The sequence below is a fragment of the Mauremys reevesii genome, linkage group 6, assembly GCF_016161935.1.
Source record: "Mauremys reevesii isolate NIE-2019 linkage group 6, ASM1616193v1, whole genome shotgun sequence".
Lineage (NCBI taxonomy): Eukaryota > Metazoa > Chordata > Testudines > Geoemydidae > Mauremys > Mauremys reevesii.
The window spans coordinates 52,562,362-52,584,362 of record NC_052628.1 but is presented as its reverse complement, the minus strand read 5'-3'; the positions used below and the strand labels follow the sequence as shown (position 1 = coordinate 52,584,362).

General features: G+C 39.7%; 1 protein-coding gene across 1 annotated transcript in view; it reads right to left on the bottom strand.

Moving 5' to 3' along the window:
* Positions 1 to 22,001, bottom strand: part of RASA1 (RAS p21 protein activator 1) — a 119,239-nt gene that overhangs the window by 76,401 nt on the left and 20,837 nt on the right. Inside the window, exons 2-5 of the mRNA XM_039543856.1 lie at positions 14,020 to 14,172; positions 9,043 to 9,178; positions 8,013 to 8,083; positions 1,665 to 1,782 (exon numbers count right to left, since the gene is read on the bottom strand). Of these exons, the coding sequence (XP_039399790.1) occupies positions 1,665 to 1,782; positions 8,013 to 8,083; positions 9,043 to 9,178; positions 14,020 to 14,172 (478 nt within the window). The remainder of the gene's footprint in view (positions 1 to 1,664; positions 1,783 to 8,012; positions 8,084 to 9,042; positions 9,179 to 14,019; positions 14,173 to 22,001) is intronic.

Here is a 22,001-nt window from a genome sequence, read left to right as displayed (position 1 = left end):
CTACCTGCTAGTGTACAGTTGGCAGAGGAAGTGACGTTTCCCTCAGTCCCAGTGAAGAGACATGCAGAGTAGGGGTGGCTTGGTAGAACCAAACCAAGGGTGGTCCACAGCAGAGCTCCATTAAACCCATTCTCTCCCGACATAAGGTGTCTCAGGGTCACTTGACTGCCCTTATGGCTGAGGGGTGAAATCATCATCTGCAAACTTTGCCACTTCACTTTTTATCCCTTTCTCCAGATCATTTATGAATAAGTTGAATAGGATTGGTCCTAGGACTGACCCTTGGGGAACACCACTAGTTACTCCTCTTCATTCTGAGAATTTACCATTTATTCCTACCCTTTGTTCCCTGTCTTTCAACAGTTCTCAATCTATGAAAGGACCTTCCCTCTTATCCCCATGACAACTTAATTTACATAAAAGAGTCTTTGGTGAGGGACCTTGTCAAAGGTTTTCTAGAAATCTAAGTACACTATGTCCACTGGATCCCCCTTGTCTACATGTTTGTTGACCCCTTTAAAGAACTCTAATAGATTAGTAAGACACGATTTCCCTTTACTGAAACCATGTTGACTTTTGCCCTACAATTTCTGTTCTTCTACGTGTCTGACAATGTTATTCTTTGCTATTGTTTCAACTAATTTGCATGGTACTGACATTAGACTTACCGGTCTGTAATTGCTGGGGTCACCTCTAGAGCCCTTTTTAAATATTGGCGTTACGTTAGCTATCTTCCAGTCATTGGGTACAGAAGCCGATTTAAAGGACAGGTTACATACCACAGTTAATAGTTTCGCAACTTCACATGTGAGTTCTTTCAGAACTCTTGGGTGAATGCCATCTGTTAACATTAATTTAATTCCAAAATCTCCTCTAGTGACACCTCAATCTGTGACAGTTCCTCAGATTTGTCAATGTTAATGGGCAGCAGGTTTAAAACAAATAAAAGGAAGTTCTTCACACAGCGCACAGTCAACTTGTGGAACTCCTTGCCTGAAGAGGTTGTGAAGGCTAGGACTATAACAGCATTTAAAAGAGAACTGGATAAATTCATGGAGGTTAAGTCTGTTAATGGCTATTAGCCAGGATGGGTAAGGAATGGTGTCCCTAGCCTCTGTTTGTCAGAGGGTGGAGATGGATGGCAGGAGAGAGATCACTTGATCATTACCTGTTAGGTTCACTTCTTCTGGGGCACCTGGCATTGGCAACGGTCAGTAGACAGGATACTGCGCTAGATGGACCTTTGGTCTGACTCAGTACAGCCATTCTTATGTCCCACACCCCAAACCCCTCATCCCCAGCTCCGTTGGGTCACGGGCATGAACAATTTTCTTCAGCTGGGTCGTTAGAAAAAAAAGTTTGAAAACCACTGGTTTACAGAACTGCCTATGAACAAAGTCACAATGCCATTCATCTGTACAAAATTAGAATAAATTTATTTGCCAAGAACTGGTTTGGCCTTCATTATTTTCCATTTCAGACATTAGGCTTGAGGAGTGACTATATATGTTGATAAATCGGAGATCTGATTATTACATTTTAAAAGAAAACTGAAAATACACCACAGTAGGAAGCTTGGCAGTTACACTAGATATCGTGGCTCTTGTATATTAATACTTAGAGAATCTTAAGTTTTAGAACTGATTTAAGTAGACAACACTTACCACTTCTTCTACCAGGTCTTCTACAATAAGGCCTTGTTCATCTGTCCGTAGATTTGTAACCCACATCCAACCGTCTTCCAATTCATTATGGACAATAAACATGTCTCCTTTAAGGAAACTGAAGAAAGCTACAGTAAGACTATTAAACTAGGACTGCAATCAAGGTGCAATAGTTTTGGTGAGGATAATAAATTGAACATAACTCAAAGTTGTATTTTCAAAACTTTAAAAGATGAAAGCATAAAAAACACTATTTGCTATCCCAAGAGCACATCACAAGTCAATCTGTTTACACATCATGAAATAAGCACCTGTTAGATACTGACACATTAGGTTTATTTGGATTTCTAATACTTGTTAATTTCTAGAGACGCCTTTAATGTTCTACTGAATTATGCAACACTAGCACCATATTATAATCAATGTTAAAGAGACAATATCCAGTCAAATCAAATCTCAAATAAAAATAAGAAAAATTAAAGACAGACATAAGTGTATATACCCATATCGTATTTATAAAAGAAAAGTGATTTTACCTAATTTCACAACATTATAAACCCTACGTATGAAGGGAGAGGTTTCTGGGACCCTGTATATGAAAGCAGGCCTTTTAGTCACTATAAATGCAGGTGCTAAAGTCTTACAAAATGGTGCAGAGTACGGTAATTACCACTGGATCATGATGGTAGATGGACCTTGTCAGAAATATAATACGGGTTAGAGCGTGCTTGAAAGATTGTCTTTACTACAGTTAATTGAAGTTATAACACAAGGTGAGTTAGGACAGTACTTGAATCTCTAATATCCTGGGAACCAAATGGCTACAACACTGCAAACAACAATGGAAGCTAATTAATTTTGCCATCTGAAATTGAAACTCCACAACATGAAACAAAAGAAAACAAACCCTAAAGCAACATTTACTTCCTGAGAAAATGCCAAGAAACAAAACATTATCCCCAAAGGGCTCACCCTCTCACCACTACATACAATTCCAAGTATGACGAAGGGCTCTGCAGGAGGACTTAAAAAAAAACCTGAGGAATCATATCCTGCAAATCTCATACTCCAGAAGGGATCACCTCAAACACAAAATCATCACATACTCTTACATACTGGAAAGAAAAAAAAAGCAGGAAACCTACCTGGAGGATCATGCAAGAAATCACCAAAAAAATGTATCAAAGAAACATGAAGACAGCTTCCAAAACAAAAACAAAAAGTGGAACCAACAACAACTACTCCTCTACAATCCACTGAACACCACTTTTGGAAGAAGGTACAGCACCAGAACCCACCGTGTGAACTTCTACCCCACTACACGGTGATACTAACAAGTACAAAACTAGAAGAATTATTTTGTCAACTCCACTTCAAAAAATTCTTTCACACCACCACTCATAGCTACCGCATTCCCACCAACAGTCATAAGATAAAATAATTATCTGACTGGACACCCCACCACACACTTGATCATTGCATTGATTACTTCAGGGGAAAAAAATAACTATAAGAGCCTTAAACATCATATCCACCACCATCTCTCCACTGACAAGAGGATAGCTATACAATTCCTGAAATCCAATCACAAAAAGCTAGTGATCAAACCAGAAGACAAAGGGGGTGCCATCATAGTTCTCAACTGAAATGACTACATTAACAAGGCCAACTGACAACTCTCCAACACCACCTACTATAAAGAACTCAAAAAAGACCTCACAACACATTTCACCTAGGAATTAAAAGATATCAACAAATCATTCTCCGAACAACTACAAGGGAAACTGTACAACTTTATCTTAAACCCATCCCGGGGACCTTCTACATGCTTTCCAAGGTGCACAAACAAGGGAACCCAGGCAGACCCATCATATCTGGCCACAGCACTCTTACTGAAGAAATATCAGGAGTCAGAAACCAGAATCAAATCACTCACCACAGAAAGGGCCAGCTTCCTCCAGGATACAATTCACTTTCTCCAGAAATTCAGCAATATTAACAACTTCCCTCAGACTAGCATCCTTGCCACCTCCCTGTACACCAATAACCCTCACAATGACTGCATGACTGCCTGCCTCAAACATCTACAAGACAATGGACATCACACAGCTATCCACCCCAAACACATCACTAAACTCATCCATTTCCTCCTCATTCATAACAATTTTATATTAAAAAATAAACAGTTTGTCCAAGTCATGGAAACAGCCAGGGGTACAAGGATGGCTCCCCAACATGCCAACCTCTTCATGGGCCACCTCAAAGAAGAATTTCTGGACAAATGAACCATGAAACCAATGATATACCTGAGATATGTTGGGTGATATTTACATCCTCTGGACAAATGACCTACACACCCTCACAGACTTCTGCCACAACTTCAACAACCACCATCCATCCACTAAACTCTCTCTAGAACACTCCCACACCAGCATCAACTTTCTGCCCACCACAGTCAGCTTCAACAATGGAATCATACAGACAACTATATACCAAAAACCCATGGATCACCACACCTACCTTCACGGATCGAATAATCACCCAAACATACCAAGAAATCTGTTATCTACAGCCAGACACACATATACCACAGAATAGGCTCCAAAGAGAAAGTCTAGGATACACACCTTAACACACTTAAAACATCTTTCACCAAAATAGGACACTCCCATCAGGGAAGTGAATTGCATCTCAAATATCTGCTTCAATATGGGGGAAAAAAAAAACCCACACCTCAGATCACATACTCCTACTTGTTGCCCACTACCCCACAGGGAGTATCACCAAACAATTACAACCTGTACTCAATTGGAACACCCTGAAAGAAATCTTACCTGAACCCCCTTTTCTGGCCTTCAAACAACCCCCCACAACCTTGCCAAGTTCCTCATCAGATCAAGGCTACCCACAGACCAGGACCCGCCTAACCCAAAGCAGCACCAGACCTTGCCAGAACAAAAGATGCAAAACCTGCAGGCATATCTTCATTGTTAGGATGATCAATACCCCTCGCAACACACCTTTTAAGATCCAGGTATCCTACACATGCCTAAGCAGCAAACAGTCCTGTGGCACCTTATAGACTAACCGACGTATTGGAGCATGAGCTTTCGTGGGTGAATATCCACTTCGTTGGATGCTCCAATACGTCGGTTAGTCTATAAGGTGCCACAGGACTCTCTGCTGCTTTTACAGATCCAGACTAACACGGCTACCCCTCTGATACTGTACACATGCCTAGCACAACATGTGATGCACCTCATCCAGTGCACCAAACGACCCAATAAAAATTAGCTGGCTGAAACAGGACAATCACTATTCTCTCTAATGAACTCACACAGAAAAATTATAGAAGAAACACATCATATCACCCACGGGCAAACCCTTTTCACAAAACAATCACTTGCTATCTGAACTCTCAGTCCTCATCCTCAAAGGAAACCTGCAAAACACCTTCTAAAAGACAAGCTTGCAAGCTTAAATTTATAACTTTCCTAGGCTCTAAAAATCAGGGTCTTAAAAAAGACACTGGATTTACGGCTTACTCCAACAATCTGTAACCCAGTGATACCCTCTTTTATGTCATATGCAGAGGTGTTAACAAGTCACTTCACTTTGAATGGCCTCTTACAATATGTTAACTACTTATAAACAATCTGCTTTAACATGGCTTGTGTGGTCGAGGCAGAGCGCTGGGAGAGAGCTCTCCCAGCACTCTAAAAAACCCTACCTCCACGAGGGGCGTAGCTACCAGCACTGGTGCACTGTCTACACTGGCACTTTACAGCGCTGAAACTTGCTGTGCTCAGAGGGGTATTTTTTCAGAGAAAGTTGTAGCGCTGTAAAGTGCAAGTATAGACAAGCCCTCGGTAAATGAGTCTCATCTCTGCAGTGAAGTCATAGCCAAGGCAATGTCGCCTATGCTGAGTCCTGGAGCACAGGCTATTGCCTCTGGAGTTTCTCCTCAGCATGCCTTTCAAAAAGGAAGAGTCTTAGTATTTCTATAGCTCTTATCACCCAAGTGCTTCCCATGTAAATTGGATATGCATGGCAAGGTCACTAGTGGATTTAATGAAATTTCCTTACCTGGTGGAGGAAGTCCTACTTGCTATATACAATTATAGGTTTCCTCCTCTGTCTATCAATCTGGTTGTGATAAAAAAAAAAGCTCTCTCAAAAAGACAGCTCTCATAACATGCTCTAAGGTGGTCAGACTGGATTAGTATGATCTGCACTGGAAACCCAACTCAAATAAGGATATTTTAACTCCAGCTCTCACACACTTTATTCTCTGATATTTATTCTCTGATATTCATGAAATCTTTCTCCAGATATCAGAAGCAGATAGCAACAGCAAGAGTCTCAATGCAGTTAGCATGGTAAGTCACACTCTCAAAAGACAACCCAAGAGTGTCCCTAACAGTGATTACTACCAAACATCAGGGTCCATTTAGTGGCTACTTCAGCCTTACAATGTCCTGTTCAAAATCAGGCTATGTCTACACTAGAGACCTTACAGTGGCACAGCTGTACCGATGCAGCTGTGCCAATGTAAGGTTTTCTGTGTAGCTGTTCTATGCTGACGGGAGAGAGCTCTCCAATCGGCATAATTAAACCATCCCCAATGAGCAGTGATAGCTATGTCAGCGGGAGAGCATCTCCCACGAACATAGCACTGTCCACACAGGCGCTTCTGTCTGCCAGGGGGGTGTTTTTTCACACCCTGACTGACAACAGTGCTAGTGTAGACGTAGCCTTATTCGTCATTAATTTCCACTACCACCACCACCCTCCTCCCCCCAAACAGATTAATTGTTCTTGCTCAATTTTATATTTTAAAAAAAAAAATGCACCCCCTCCACCCAGTCTTTGGATGAAGACCAAGCATAGAGAAATTAAACGTACAAGTTGAAAGTTTCAGAAAGTTACAGTGAGACTGACAACAGAGACCTAAAACAAACTAATCACTCCCCTTATAATTAACATGTTTATTTGGTAAACATTAATACCGTATTTTCCGGCGTATAAGACGACCCCCTAATTTTCCAGTTAAAACATAGGTTTTGGCCTATACTCGCCGTATAAGACTACCCCCCCTTCCGAGGCTGAAGGACCCACCACCGAAGACCCAGTAGGGAACCGCCCAGTGAGTACACCCCCCACCCACATCCTGCCCCTCCTCAGAAACCACAACCCATAACCCCCCCTGCCCTGCTCCTTGTCCCCTGACCACTCCTTCCCAAGACCCCCAACCCTAACTCCCCCCCAGGACCCCACCCCCTGCCAAACTTGCCCCGCTCCCTGTCCCCTGACTGCCCCAACTCCATCCACCACCATCCCAACAGACCCCAGGACCTCCCACGTGGCGCCTACCCAACCCCCTTCCCATCCCCTGTCTGCCCCCCCAGAACCTCTGCCGGATCCAACCCCTCCTCCCCCGCCCCAGTCCCAGCCCTGGCCCTGGCCTCTTACCCCTGCCGGGGACCAGGGTCGGAGCCGCAGCTGCGGGGCCCGGCTCCCCGGGCCGACACCGGGACCGGCACCGGAGCCACAGCCACGGGGCCCGGCTCCCCGGGCCCAGCCGACACCAGAGCCGGAGCCGCAGCCGCGGGGCCCGACTCCCCGGGCCGACACCGGGACCGGCGCCGCAGCCGCGGGGCCCGACTCCCCGGGCCCGGCCGACACCGGAGCCGGAGCCGCAGCCGCAGCCGCGGGGCCTGAGCTGGGCCAGGTCCGAGCCGCGCAGGCGGGACCAGCCCGAGCCGGGGGTGCTTGGCTGGGACCGGGCTGGGGCGCTCGGCCAGGGCCAGGAGGAGCCGTCCCGCCCCCTCCCCCACACGCCCGGCTTACCTGCCCGCTCCTTTTTTCACGCTTCCCGCGAACATTTGATTCGCGCGAAGCCAGGGAAGGGGAGGAGAAGGAGGGCGGAGCGTTCACGGGAGCGGTGTCATCTATTAAGCCTGCTCAGATTGGCTGAGTCAGAGAGGCGGGCTATTACAACCTTTGCCAATCCGAGCAGGCTTTGTATGCATTAATAGAATACACCAGTGAGACCCCTCCCAGGATTGGCTCAGCCGAAGCTGTTTATACCCGGCATATAAGACGACCCCCGATTTTTGGGGGTTGTTTTTTAGTTTAAAAAGTCATCTTATACGCCGGAAAATACGGTACATATGCACTCAAAACAGAAAGCTGCTACTTCTACAACTGATAAATAAGCCCTTAAGAAATCTGATTTTGACATTTAGGAGTGGGAAGACAGATGTAAACAAAAATGATTTGTACTCATTAGTACTGAAAAATGCTCCAGAATATCTTAACTGCTTCTGATCCTTTAATAAGACATACCTTATTTCATCTGTGTCTGGCACTTTAGTGTATGGCAGAATGGCTCGAACTCTCCTTCTGTCTTCCACTGGCTACAATTTAGGAGGGGAAAAAAGTTTAATTCTTGCTCTCCCCTAAGTAGAATTTCCCCACAACATTATTGCTAGTTTGAGGTGCAGAACTCACAATACTCAGCAAATACCCCTAACATTTAAGTTATAATAGCTCAAGACTGACCAGGGTTAGACATAGGTGATGTACACCATTAATTCAGGAGATTTCCAATTTGATTCTCGCCTTGGAATGTCCAAAATACTGTATGTTAGAATTGTGACATTTTAATTAGTACAAATTGCCATTTATGTTTTTTATTGTATAAAATTTACCAATAAGGGCAAACTCCAGAAAATAAATAAGTTTGGATTATATCCTCTGCTTACAGCACTGGGCTCTCCACCTAAGTTGTGCTTTTAGAGAGGTTTTTATTCAGGCCAAGATTATCAAAAGTGACCAGTGATTTTGAGTACCCTACTTCTGAGATACTGCAAAGGTGCTCAATTTTCAGAGAGCTCAATTCTTTAGCTGCAGACTGGATACTCTAAAATGTTGCCATTCTATTTTATCCAATATTTCATATTAATATAGTTACATTCTAATGGTGCCTCTTTCTACCTCTTTAACCGTCTTACCTCCATAAACTGTATGTTTTCTTATAATTTCTTCTTAGACTATATTGGGTTTCATACCATACTCATCACTATAGTGTTTGGATATCTCCATAATACATGAATACCTAAAGGTTTTTGTTGTATTTTTTAATTACAATATAAGATATGTAATATTTGGCATTTTCACCAGCAAAAATGCATCTATATAATGTATAAATCCTTATATTTTCACTGTGAAGGGGAAAAGTGATTATAAAACTAGAAGAAACTTGCTACATTTTTCCTTTCACACTCTAAAATGGCAAATATCAGACCAAACAGTGTTTTATTAAAAAGAAAATAATAAAGAAAAAACATGTTACTGTGAGGAAGTTATTACTTGCCTCAGGAGGTGCTACAGGGAAAAGCAATTTTTCCCCCTTAAGCAAACAAGACACGTGACTGTAATAACCTATTAGGTCTGAAAGTGAAGAAAATCGTCGTCCACCAATGTAATAATCTCCACACATGGCAATAATCCTGTTAGGAAAGAAACACTAAAGTTAATAAAGGATATTTCTCTATAAATGTGCATAGATAACTTACAGAAATGTAGGGAAGCTACAGTATTGATTTTTCAGAGTATTTGCTTTTGAAAGCAAACTATTTTCAAAGCATACGCCTAACAAAATACATTCTCTCTCTCTCTCTCTCACACACACACACACACACACACACACTTGACAAAGTAACTTCTAAGCAAGAGTGACAGAGCAGGGGCATAATAGTTTACAAACACTTGAAGCTTGAAAAAAAAATGATGACTTGTTTAGGGTCAAAACAAGGAGATAATAAGCTAGGAGTAAAGGGATGAAACAGGAAAATGTAAGATGAACGTCAAGAAGGTTTTTCTGACTATGAAAAATATTATGTTACTAAGCAAAGCGGAAAGCTCCATTACTCTGAACATTTAAAACTAAAAGAGACAAAATACTGTCCTAGAATGTGTGTTTTAAAGAGCAAGTCTAAATCATACAGCTAGATCAGATGATGATCTAATAGGTGCTTTTCCTAGAAAATGAAAACTTAGAATTGCAACTAGGTTTACAACAAAGTCTAATTTTGACAAACGTATCAAAATATTTCATTAACATGGAAGAGCTTTAACTGTTGATCATACACCTGCAGAGCACTGAATACCTCATTTTTAATTATTTACGCCTGGTCTACACTTGAAAGTTTTTGTGCTAAAAGTCAGCTTTTTGTGCTGACGTCTACACAGACAAGCCACTTTTTGCGCCAAAACTCCTCAGATGCAGCGTTGTAACAGAACCACCCCAATCAGAATCATAAGGCTTTTTGCACGGAGGCTTTAACGCTGTAGTGCCAGTGTAAACGCTTTGATTGCTTTTATCGCTGTAATTGATCTCCGGAGGTGTCCCACAATGCCTCAAGTGACCGCTCTGCTCATTGTTTTGAACTCGGCAGCCCTACAGGCATGCACCCTTCCCCTTTCAAAGCTCTGTTCTAACAGCCAGGGTGTGCTGTGCTGCTCTGCTCCGGGACACACAGCAAATCATTAATGTGGAATGGTCTGTCTCCCACAATATGAATACTCGCAGGCAGGCAGGGATGGATATGTGCTGTGCAGAACCAAGGAAGTTAGGGTCTCCCCGTCTCAGGACTGGCTGCTTCCTGCGGCTGTCTGAATTTATGAGATAGCATGCCAACACACTTACTCTCCACCAACACACACTGTCTGTCTCCTTCCACACACTCGCTGTCTCACACTCGCCCCACACACAGTTGAGCTGAAAAGCAGCTGACAATGGGATTGAGAAACCTGCATCATGTGATGCTGTACCTGTCCAATGAGGCATTACAAACCCTTCCTAAAGCACTCTGCAGCCAGCTACATAGAGCTACCACAGTGCTCTGGTCTCTCGTCATTGCAAGAGCTGCTAGTGTGGATGTGTTCCAACAACACAAGGAGCTACAATGGACACACAACAGTGCTTTTAATTAAAGCACTTTAATAAAAGTGGTATAACTTTTGGCACAAAAACTTGCAAGTGTAGAAATACCCTTAAATTAGATTTACTGTGAATGTCAAGTATGCTTTAAAACTGTCAAAATATGAACAATTTTTCCCTCCTGCTTGACTTTTGATTTATTTGGAAACATGCTAACAGATGTGATGACAAAAATAAATGTACAGAAATGAATAGAAATGTTTTAAGTTGAGAAAAATAAAATAAAATATAGGAAACAGTAAAATTCTGATACGGTTGTTTATTTTAATATTTAAAACAATAAGCACAATTAATGAACTCACATTACCTAAAAGTTAATTAAATTAAAAATGTGCTATGCCAAAGTTTTCACTTAATAACGTGACAGACTTAGAGTGGAGGAAAAAGCCTTCTTTTCCTGTGCTGTGTTTATCTACTTAAATTTGTGTAATATTTTAAGTACCATGCACACTTAGATTGCTATACCAGAGAAAGTTAAGAGTGACAACCTTAACTCTGAATTCTGAATTTCCTGTATCTGTGGGTTTAAATAAAACAATGATATTTTAAAACATTTTCCCTATACTTAATTTAATGGTCAATTGCACACAGAAAGATTTAATCAAAGCCAAGCAAGCGCAATATCAATAAAATCAGACATCCCAAACAATTGACTATGATTGCATAATTGCTGGTATCAATTACAGTTGAAGTTTCCAGCTATACAAAAGTCAGATATCAGTACTGAGAAACAGATTGATTATTCTTAGTCAGTACTATTTGTATGATAATGTGATTGTAAGAATCAGACTGGTCAAATCTTTTTGTTTGTTTTAAGTTATCAACATGATGACTGAACAATTCCTCTGGTTACAACACCCTAACAAGAAAGGGTAAGTTACCAATTACACACTGGATATTACAGTAAGTAACAGGATCCAAAGTTTTTTATAAAAAAGTAACTGACTTTTTGGGGCTACCTGCTCCTATTTTAAAAGTTTATTGTAACTATAGGAGTATTCAAAGTTGACACCAACTGGGGACACAAATAAATGGAGAGAAAGTTTATTGCAACTCACTGAAGAATGTCTGTGGAACAGGGATACAAGAAAGGTCTAGAATATTTCTTCTGATCTTACTTTATAAAACACTTATAATACAAGAATATTATTGCCCAATCAAATTGTGCAACCAGGCTGCTTAGTCAATACAGAAAAAACATGAGTAATTAAATTTAACAAAAAAAGGGGCCAATACGAAGCAATATTGACAAGCTAGGAAGTAGAGTGATTTAACATCTAAAAAGTCAATTTAAATTTTTACTTTCTCCTTTCCAGTTGAAACGGAAATTAAAAGAATGGAAATACCTTAAAGATCTATTTACAAAATTAGATATTGGAATCTGAGAAGATAATATTTCAACACTTGAAGACTAAGAACGACTTGCCATGCTCACTCTTTTTTTCAAAGCTAATGATCATTCCAGATATCAAGTGAACAATTTTGGGGATATTTGTTTCTATTTTTAGGTTAAACCTCCTCTCCCTCACAATCGCACACTGATTCTTGACTCTGCTGCTTTTCTGTTTCTTAACTTCTACCATTTTCTTTGCTTGTGGCCTTGCACTTCAGATATGGGTTTATTGGGAAATTTTCCTGCTTAAGGATTTTTTATATTAGTCTATATACATACCTATTAAACTGTTCCTCGAACAACAGATCAAAACAAGTCTTCTGACAACATCTATGTCTATCAGACTTTGGCTTTTGATAGAGTTGACCTTTTAACAAATATAAAATTTTAAACTCCAAGTAAAGAAGGATAGTCCAGTCTCTGCAAGGCTGCAACAGCCAAAGATTGAACTTTGTGATGATGGTGGGCCTCAATCCATCACTACACTGGCTTGAAGAAATTACCAGAATAGAGGACTGTAGAATTATGATCTCAGTCTTACACAACAGGAAGAGAAAGTTCTCCAAATCCCCAAAATACACTCATGACGCGGACAGACTTCTGGGGTTTAGCGTTGCCAATAATGTCTTGACTGATAGACTTTGCTTCAGTTCTCCTGGTCAATGACAGGACCAAAAGTTTGTTAAATTTAATTAGTTAAATGTCCGATCTTAGTAGAACAGCGGGCCATGCCTCAGGAAGTCCTCTACCACCAAGAGCTTACTCACACTGGCAACAGACAAATTCATTAATTCTGGAAACCACAGCTTCCTCACGTACTCAGAGGCTATAAGGATGAAGGGTCCTCGACACAGAGAAATCTTCTGGAGAACTCTGTCACCATGGCCCAGGGCGTGGATTAGGGGAGTGATGAACGGGAAAGATGTATTACAGATTACAGATCCCATGGACTGCTTGTTCATCTGTTCTGCCTAACCTAGATTCCATGAACCTGAAGAACATCTGAAACCTGTCCTTCCTGAATACCATTAGATCCATCTGTGGTCTGTTTCAGGTTTGACAGATTAGAATACTCCCAATCAGTTACTACTTTCTAGAGTTCAGCTGTGTCCTGTTCCAGTAGTCTGCTGGGGAACTGCTTTCCCATTAGCTGTTATAGCCTGAAGAGATTCCAAGATACCAGCAATTCTATTTTGTGGCATCTGAACAATGTTATTCCATTGGCACACTATACATTGGCCAACATTCAAGTTTACACACAGCAAGTCTCATTCATACTAACAAGAACAAATACATTCCTTAAAACTGTAATCCTAGTCATAACCTGGGACAGTGGTCAAAGAACTATTAATATCAAGTGCAATCCTTTCCAACATGCATTGAATGTTGTTTCCATCAAACCCAGAAACCATTAGACACAACGGATTCCTTACTTTTTTCCCTCTTCATTTTTCTCTTAAAACAAAAGAAAATTAATTTGTGTTGGTACACTAAGAATATTAAATAATATGTAATATTAACTGCAATGACTGTCAGGGAACACATTCAGAACAATTCATTTTCAGTGACTCTGATTAACAAATAAGACCTCCCTAACACTGCCTATAAGCCTATTCGCTACAATTCAAGATGTAAATTGTTTGATAGTACGTTTTTCCATTTTGCAGCTCCATTTATTTCCTGATGCTTCTGTGTTCTGCGCTGGGTGCTGAAAAAGTTGATCAATGTAAAAAGTATTTTAAAGTAGCATACTTATTTTAAAACAATTAATGGAATGCAAGCAAATGAACACCAAAATATACTCATGATAGGTATATATATTCAGAACCACCTTAACTGCTAGTTAAGATCGATTGTAATGCAAACATTTAAGCTTGTTTGTATGTGCTATAAGGACTTCTACATCTATATATACAGTAGCTATCACATTTTCAAATATAACAATAGGTACTCACCTAAAATGATTGACAACATTTGTTTTGCTAAGAAATGAAAGCACAAATGACCCTGGCCTCCGATCACTCTCTCGAATAAGGTAACTACCAGGTTTTCCGGCTTGCCGAAGACGTTCTTCTGCAATTGTTCTGTCAAGTTTTCCATGATACCACCTGAAAAAGAGTGTGAAATAAATAGGTGACTATAAAATAAAACTATCGGTTCCAAAGTATGGTCACAAGAAGAACATCTGGGGTATTGCAAGAGCTTTACTATAACACATAAAACAACTGAACTCTGACATATCCAACTCTGATGGAAGTTTTCTGTTAAAATCATTGTTTATGAAGGCCCTTAGTTCTGTCTATCACTACAGAAATTTAACATTGGTTACTAGCTTAGCTCTTTCTAAAATGGTGATTTAATGCATCAATCTGCGTTTAAGTGGATTGTTGTATTTCAGAACTCTCTTTTCAGCGTGGTTTAATTCATTGATTTCCCAAATCCACGCAATCTCAGACCTCATTGAAAGTTCCCTCATAAAAACTCTTCAATGTAGTTCAAAATTAGAAAGAGGCATAAGATGCAAAGCAGGAGGGAGAAAGGAAAAGAAGGTAGCAAGAATCTGACATTTTGATTCAGGTCCCTCTCTTTTGTAATGCTTGAAATCCAAGGAAGGTGTAACAATGAGGACACCTCTTCCTTAGGGCTGTGATTTTGGTGTTTTGCCACTAAGAGGAGCAGTACAGAATGTAATCCTCAGTGTATCCTATTTCTGAAAATGTGAGTCAACTAACTTCTTCCTTCCTTCCGGATAAAGGTTATCTGGCAAAGGAAATAAAGGGATTGTGCCCCTTCTGGACTTTATTATGTTAAAAAAAAAATCAGGCCTTTTTAAAAAAAAATCTGACATATTAACATTAATCAGAACTGTAGGTGTCTCAGAAGACTATGATGGCTGAAAAATTAGTGAAGTGATCATATCACAAGGGTGAAAACTGAACAACTGAAATGGGAAGGGATTTATAATTGGAGTGCTTAAGACTATTTTGGTTAATTCCTATTTAATATCAATGGCAATCATTTTGGAAAATGGAAGCTTTTTTTCCAAATATTCCTGCTCATTCAAATAATATACATACTATGACACACCTAGAAAGGTCTGCCAGCAAAACCAGGGAAGAAAAAATTCCTAATACTCCTAAAGTAAGTGACAAAACAGGCATACAAAATTAAAATAAATTAAATAAATCACTTCAGGCCTTGTCACAATGTAAGCTGGCGCTGTAAAATCGTTGGGGCACAGATGTACTCATGCCAGACCTAGCGCACCTCTCCAGACAGAAGAAATAAGTAGGGTCATATGACAAAGACTGGGTGACTAAGAGCCTGGTATGCTGGGAGATAGAAAGGCATAGTACGGTTTAGTAACTGGGGGGGCCAAGCGGAAAAGAACTCCAGACTGGGGTGGAGAGTGTAAAAGCAAAGAGGGACTTCAGTGAAAGGGGTTTGGGAGATAGTGCTCCATAAAAATACAGAAAGGCAACCAGGAAGGCTGGTAGTATAGGAAGAGGCACTGAGAAGAAGCAGGGCAGGTTGTTGTTACAGGGAGCAGACACCCCAACTAGGGTTCCCAGGGCCATAGAAAAAAATGGGAAAGGTCTCTCTCCACAGTGCCACCCTATGCAGTATATAGTGGGAAGACAGATCTGATTAGAGCTCAGGAGGACTGGCAGCTAAGCCCAAAAGGAAGGGCTGGAAATGAGATGAAGATAAGGGAAGAGAAGTGAGATCTGAGGCTATGTCTACACTATGCAGCTTTTAGTGACACGGCTGTGTCGCCACAGCCATGCTGCTAAAAGGCGCGCAGTGTAGCCACCTATACCTCCAACGAGCAGCATTTGCTTTGCCAGCAGAAGAGCACTCCTGCTGACAAAAGCACAGTTCACACCAGTGCTTGTTGTCGGCAAAACTTTTGTCTTTCGGGGGGTGTTGTTCTACCCCTTGCCCCAGCCCTGATCCCCCTCCTGCACCTCAAACCCCTCATCCCCAGCCCCACCCCACAGCCCTCACCCCTTCCCACACCCAACCCCAATTTTGTGAGCATTCATGGCCCGCCATACAATTTTCATACCCAGATGTGACCCTCAGGCCAAAAAAGTTTGCCCACCCCTGATATAAAGTGACTGAAATGAACAAAAGGGTTGTTGGTGCTGTCACTGTGGAGAAGAAGGAAATGCACTAAGTGAGAAGACTGGATGAGCAGTGAGGGGCAGAGCTGTACATTACAATGGAAGTTTTAAATTATAAAAGGAGGTTTCCCCTAACAATCCTTTATAAAAGAGACTTGCTGACTTATGAAAAAATGAAATCCTTTAACAACAATGTTGTTTCTATAACATTTCTGTTTCAGAAAATTTTCAGAAACTGCACTAAAGGACTCAGTTAGGAATCATGGGCTCTGCTGACAATTGTGAATGAAAGACTTACCTAGGGCAAGCTATTTCACACCTGTATCTCAGTTTATTAGTCTGTAGAATGCATATGATTGCTATTGAGATAGATATTTGTAAAACACTGATATCTTTAAATTAAATGTGCTGTACAAGTGCAAAGTTTTATTTCTCTTTCCTCATTTAGTAGTTGAATTTGGCAGAGAGCAGAATAATTAAGAGTTTATCTACTGCAGTTTATTCCCCAATTGAAATAATACACCTGACATAATTAACTCTTCTAATAAATGGCTCTACTAATAAAGAAGAAAACAAAACAATAGCAGCTTCTCCATAAGAGATCAGGTTTTTCATAATTATAAATATGTAACATCAACCTTCTATTTTACAGTTCTATAAAACATACTCAAGTATCTCAAATTTTGAACAAAATGGAAAGATTTTGTCCTCCATAGGAGGGATACCACTACTTTTGGTATATTCTAGATTATTTCCTCTAACTCTGAACAGGATATATTTGTTCTCTCCCCCACGTAACTATATTTTATTACATTTATTACCAGGTGAGTGTAAGCGACTTAAATAAATACTTTATCACAATTTACCTCAGAACTAAAAATATGGTGCATTTAATTTCATTTCTTATGCCAGCAGTTAAATTCAATCCAAGCTACAATAACATCTCTTTTCTGTATTTGAGTTACTATCAGCTAACAAATAAGCTTGTGTTTTTCAGGTTAATATGTATTCTTGCATTAAATTGTTGTTCCTGAATAGCTATGAAAATATGCTCTGACATCTGTTTTATTTAACTAAAAACTGATAGTATAACAACAGAATCCATGGCAATAGTATATCATCAGTATTCAGTAGTGATGGCAGAAAACAGTTCAAATGAATATCCTCAGGAAACCGCTGCAGATAGCATACATCTTCAGAAAACAGGATACACACTGAAGATATCATTACAGTAAGCAAAATGCTTTTCAGGAAATAGCTGCATTCTTTTTCCAGAGAAAGTACAATTTTAACACTAGATAGCACTGCCCCATTAAGAAAGGACATGCAGAAGAATTATATTCAAAGTTTTTCATAAATCAGTCTTAAATTTTAAATATCAACCTCCTCTTGTCTTTCAATGTGCGTCTTTGGTGAAGAAATATACTAGTATATGGTGCACTGTATTGTCTCTCCAAACCAGTATTATAAAACAGTAAGAGATAATTGAGTTACAAGTGTTACATATGTTCAGAATCTTTTTTAAGCACATCAAATAAACAGTTAAAGGTACATCAAGCATTCCCCTAACAAAGACAATGGCAATTTTCATTATTATAGACTTTTTTTCCATTGAAAAAGGTACGCGCAAGAATCAGCTTAGTCTTGCCTATTCAAAATGATGACCAGTCTAAAACCACGTCACTTGTAAAAGTAAAGACAAAAACTCACATCTCTGATAAGAACTATAAAATGGATACAGATTCTGTGGCAGGAGTATCAAAACGCAAAAAATAATTTTATTTGGATTTTTACAAACTATTAAACCACCCATCTGATTCTCTAGGCACCCTTGGCAAGCTTTCAAAAATACACTAAAAAAACCTGTCAGTTCTCCAAAATCAAGCACAGTGAATAAAAATATAATAGAAATTAATGAGTATTCCCATAAAATTCCCAGAATCCCACACTGACACAATCCAACATCATTTACTCATAGGCAACGTAGAAAAGGCTTACAACATACCCTGCAGATTAACACGGTCAGACTGTTCTGGAGCAAGCAAATTCCAAAGGCCCAAGAGCCTTAACCAAGAACATCCAGCGAGCCATCCCAGAGAGACTTGAACACAGGCACCGCTGCTAACCTCAGCTATGATAGTATGTCACAAAGAGAGGTCTCTTAGCTGGGTAGATCCCAGCCATTTAAAACCCTATAGAACAAAATCAACATCTTTAAAACCACTAGGCAGCCAAAGCTGATTATACAGTATGGGTTTAATACATTTATAAAAAGAAACACTGCTTAACAATTGGTCCCCTGACTGCATCACCTGCAGTTTCTGAATAAATTTAAGACGTAGCCCTACATAGAGTGCATTGCAGAAATCTAATCTTACTGAGACACACAGATGGAGAACCATTGCAAGGTTCGCTTCTAAAAGAAACAGGTTCTGTAGGTAAAAAAAGGCTTATCTGATTGTAGCTATAACCCAATTTCTGTGCTTATTAAAAAACAGGTCATTTCAATTCTACTCTGTTTTATATCAATTTCCACTGACTTTCATAATGGCAGAGGAGATGCTGCTGCTCCTATGATTAATTTATTTCATGTAGTACTATAGGTGTTAGTCTACTTATGGTACTACAGTTGGATGTGCAATTCTCCACTCCTTCCATGTCATGTTTTAATTCAAGGGAACATACTAACATAAGAATTGCCATACTGAATCACAACAATGGTCTATCTGGCCAGTATCCTGTCTCTGACAGTGGCCATTATCAGATGCTTCGCAGACAGGTAAAAGAAACCCTGCAACAGAAAGTTATGGAATAACATGCCTAAAGGGATAAAATTTCTTACTAACTCCCATTGAGACAATTCCTTAAACTCTCAAGCCTGAAGATTTACAGAACTTTTTTTTAAAAGTACTTATTATTGTAACTTACTATCCATATTTTATCAATCTATTTTTTAATTCTGACAACCTTTTAGTCTCACATTAATCAGAGTTTCCCAGGCTAATTATGTGCCAGGCTAATTATGTGTTGTGTGAGAAAATATTTCCATTTATCAGTTTTAAATTTGCTCCCTATTAATCTGACTTCATTTAATCTCCCTCACAATAACACAAAAGCTGAATACGGCTTCAGCAAATATTCAGTCAATGTATGTGCAAGTTAAGCATATGCCTGCCATTTTATATATTTACGGGAGAAATATGAGGTTGTGGTTAAGGTTGTGTGTATTGTACTATACAGGAGATAAATGCCCTACATACAACTAGAAGGAAGTTCTTTGTGACCATGTGAAGTTTGTCACTGTCTGTGGAAGCTTGGTGTGTGGTTATTAGGGTACAGTTGAGCAGTGTCCTATACTTCATATTTCTTTTCTTTTTAGCATTTCCATTGAGGGTGTAAAGCTTAACCAACCTTAATCCTTTTTATACAACCCATAAACGAACAAAGTAAGGGTTTTAATGCAGCAAGTATATGAGGGCTTCAGGGGGTATAGAAAGGGTTTTATGGGGATATGGTGGAAATGGAGATGTTTGAGGTATATGGAAGTGGAGACAGTGGAGGGAAAGCAGAAAGGCCCAATGGGTCCATCTCTACGTACCTACTCTAGCACAACAGATCTGGTGCGGGGGAAGCTTGTTGTCAACTTGTTATCTACTGGACCAGTCAGCAATCCTCAGAGAAGAGGAGCCTCTGTTGAAGCTGCAAAACTTCAAAGGAGAGTGGAGAGACCACAGCACTAGCGCTTGTAACTTCTATACCAAGGAACCCTGGACATTGCTCCCTAGCTGTCAGAGGTTTACAACATAGTGCGTCTCCTCTCAGTTTCGAACCCATAATTTCTCGGGGCATCCCATAACCTCAGTTCCATTAGAAGCAAAACGGAGCCATATGACAAACAAGGATCTCAAGTATACCAAGTTTCAGCTGAATCATGATCCCTGTTTAAGGGAGAGCGAGACACCCCCCCACCAAAATATTCTTTAGGCTTACTTGTTCCCGTTAGTCTTGGTGTTCCACTGATTCTCTCAAACTTCCTGTTTCTGATAGCCAAAGATGTAAACTTATTTATTTGCTTTTCAAATTTCATTTTAGCCCTTTTAATTTCTCTCTTACATATTGCCTGACATTTTATACTTATTTAAATTGGATTTAAGGACTGGGATATTTGTTTGGATAAAAGGCAAGTTTTCTGAGGTTATTTGATACATTCTGTTTACGTCTTGCTTTTCAGCTTCTATTGTTTAGAGACATGCATCCAATCTGAAAATTATTATTGTCTCCTTAGGTAGTCTCCATGCTAAATCTAAGGAATGTAATTTCTTTATTTCTTACTTAAACAACTTTTTACTAGCGCTCTTTTCAAAATTTAGATCAAAACATTTTAAAAATTCTTTTCAGTCAACATCTTAAACTATTTTGCTATTTATGATCTATTAGCTTGGACAATTAAAATTGAGTTATTCTCATGCTCTATCACAATATAGTAGTGTTTATATTTAAACTTCCCGCTAGGGTATTTCTATCCCATGAAAAGCTGTCTCACTGAAAAAAATATGAACTCTTCTGTGCAAATCAAGTTTTAAAAAGTTTATTTTTAATCAAACCTGATTTCTCAACCTAAACTGTGCCTTTAAACATTTGTGCTCACCTTATGTTTCTAATATGTATTACAAGCTATCACGTAGTACACCTCTACCCTGATATAACGCAACCCGATATAACACGAATTCAGATATAATGTGGTAATGCAGTGCTCCGGGGGGGCGGAGCTGCGCACTCCCATGGATCAAAGCAAGTTCGATATAACGCGGTTTCACCTATAACACGGTAAGATTTTTTGGCTCCCGAGGACAGCGTTATATTGGGGTAGAGGTGTATAACCAAATACGATTTCCTAAAAGTTCTACACTATACTTATGTGCAAACATGGACTCTCAAAGTAAATTTCAAACCAGTCTATCTTTGTTTGACAAATTCACTGACTTGCTCTGGCACGTTCAGCTCACTTGAAATAGTCAGTCACATGACTATTAGTTCTTGGCCTACTCCCGGATATTTTCATTCTTCCTAAGCATATAGCATCTCCTTCCAGGAGAAATCATGAAAACTTATTCCAATTTATAGACACAAAATATAGAGGATAATGAAGCAAGAGAGATTAAACTAACATGCAAACAAGAACAAAAACAATACAACCTAACTTTTCTCTCTTATCCCGGAGTATGTCAAATAAAAGATTTTAATAATCTGTGTGGGTAAAAAAAAAAAAAAAAAAAAACTTCAGATGCATCTGGTGGTTTTTTACCCACGAAAGCTTATGCCCAAATAAATCTGTTAGTCTTTAAGGTGGCACTGGACTCCTTGTTGTTTTTGTGGATATAGACTAACACGGCTATCCCTCTGATACTTAAAATTTGTATTTCATATCTTTAGGACAGCAGGATCCAGTAGTTTAAAAATGGATGAACACTCTCCATTTACTGGCCATCCTCCAATATATTAGCTTTCCCAATCCACAACGTAACAACTGAGTGAGCCATTGTACTATTTAAAGCATTTGAGGGTGTGCGTATACGAACTATGAATCTGAACCATTCAAACCAGATTAATAAAAATCTTCACCCTTCTTACCATCCTCAACAAAAGACTCAGAAGGATGGGGAGGAGAGGTTCAAAAGCCAACATATTTGACGAACTTGTTACTGCAGGGGGAAAGAACCTACATTTCTCCCTCGCTGATTTATTGTTGAAGAAGACTAACAAGCAGTAATAATCCCCAAGGAGGTGGCTATAGAGCGCTAAAGAGGAAC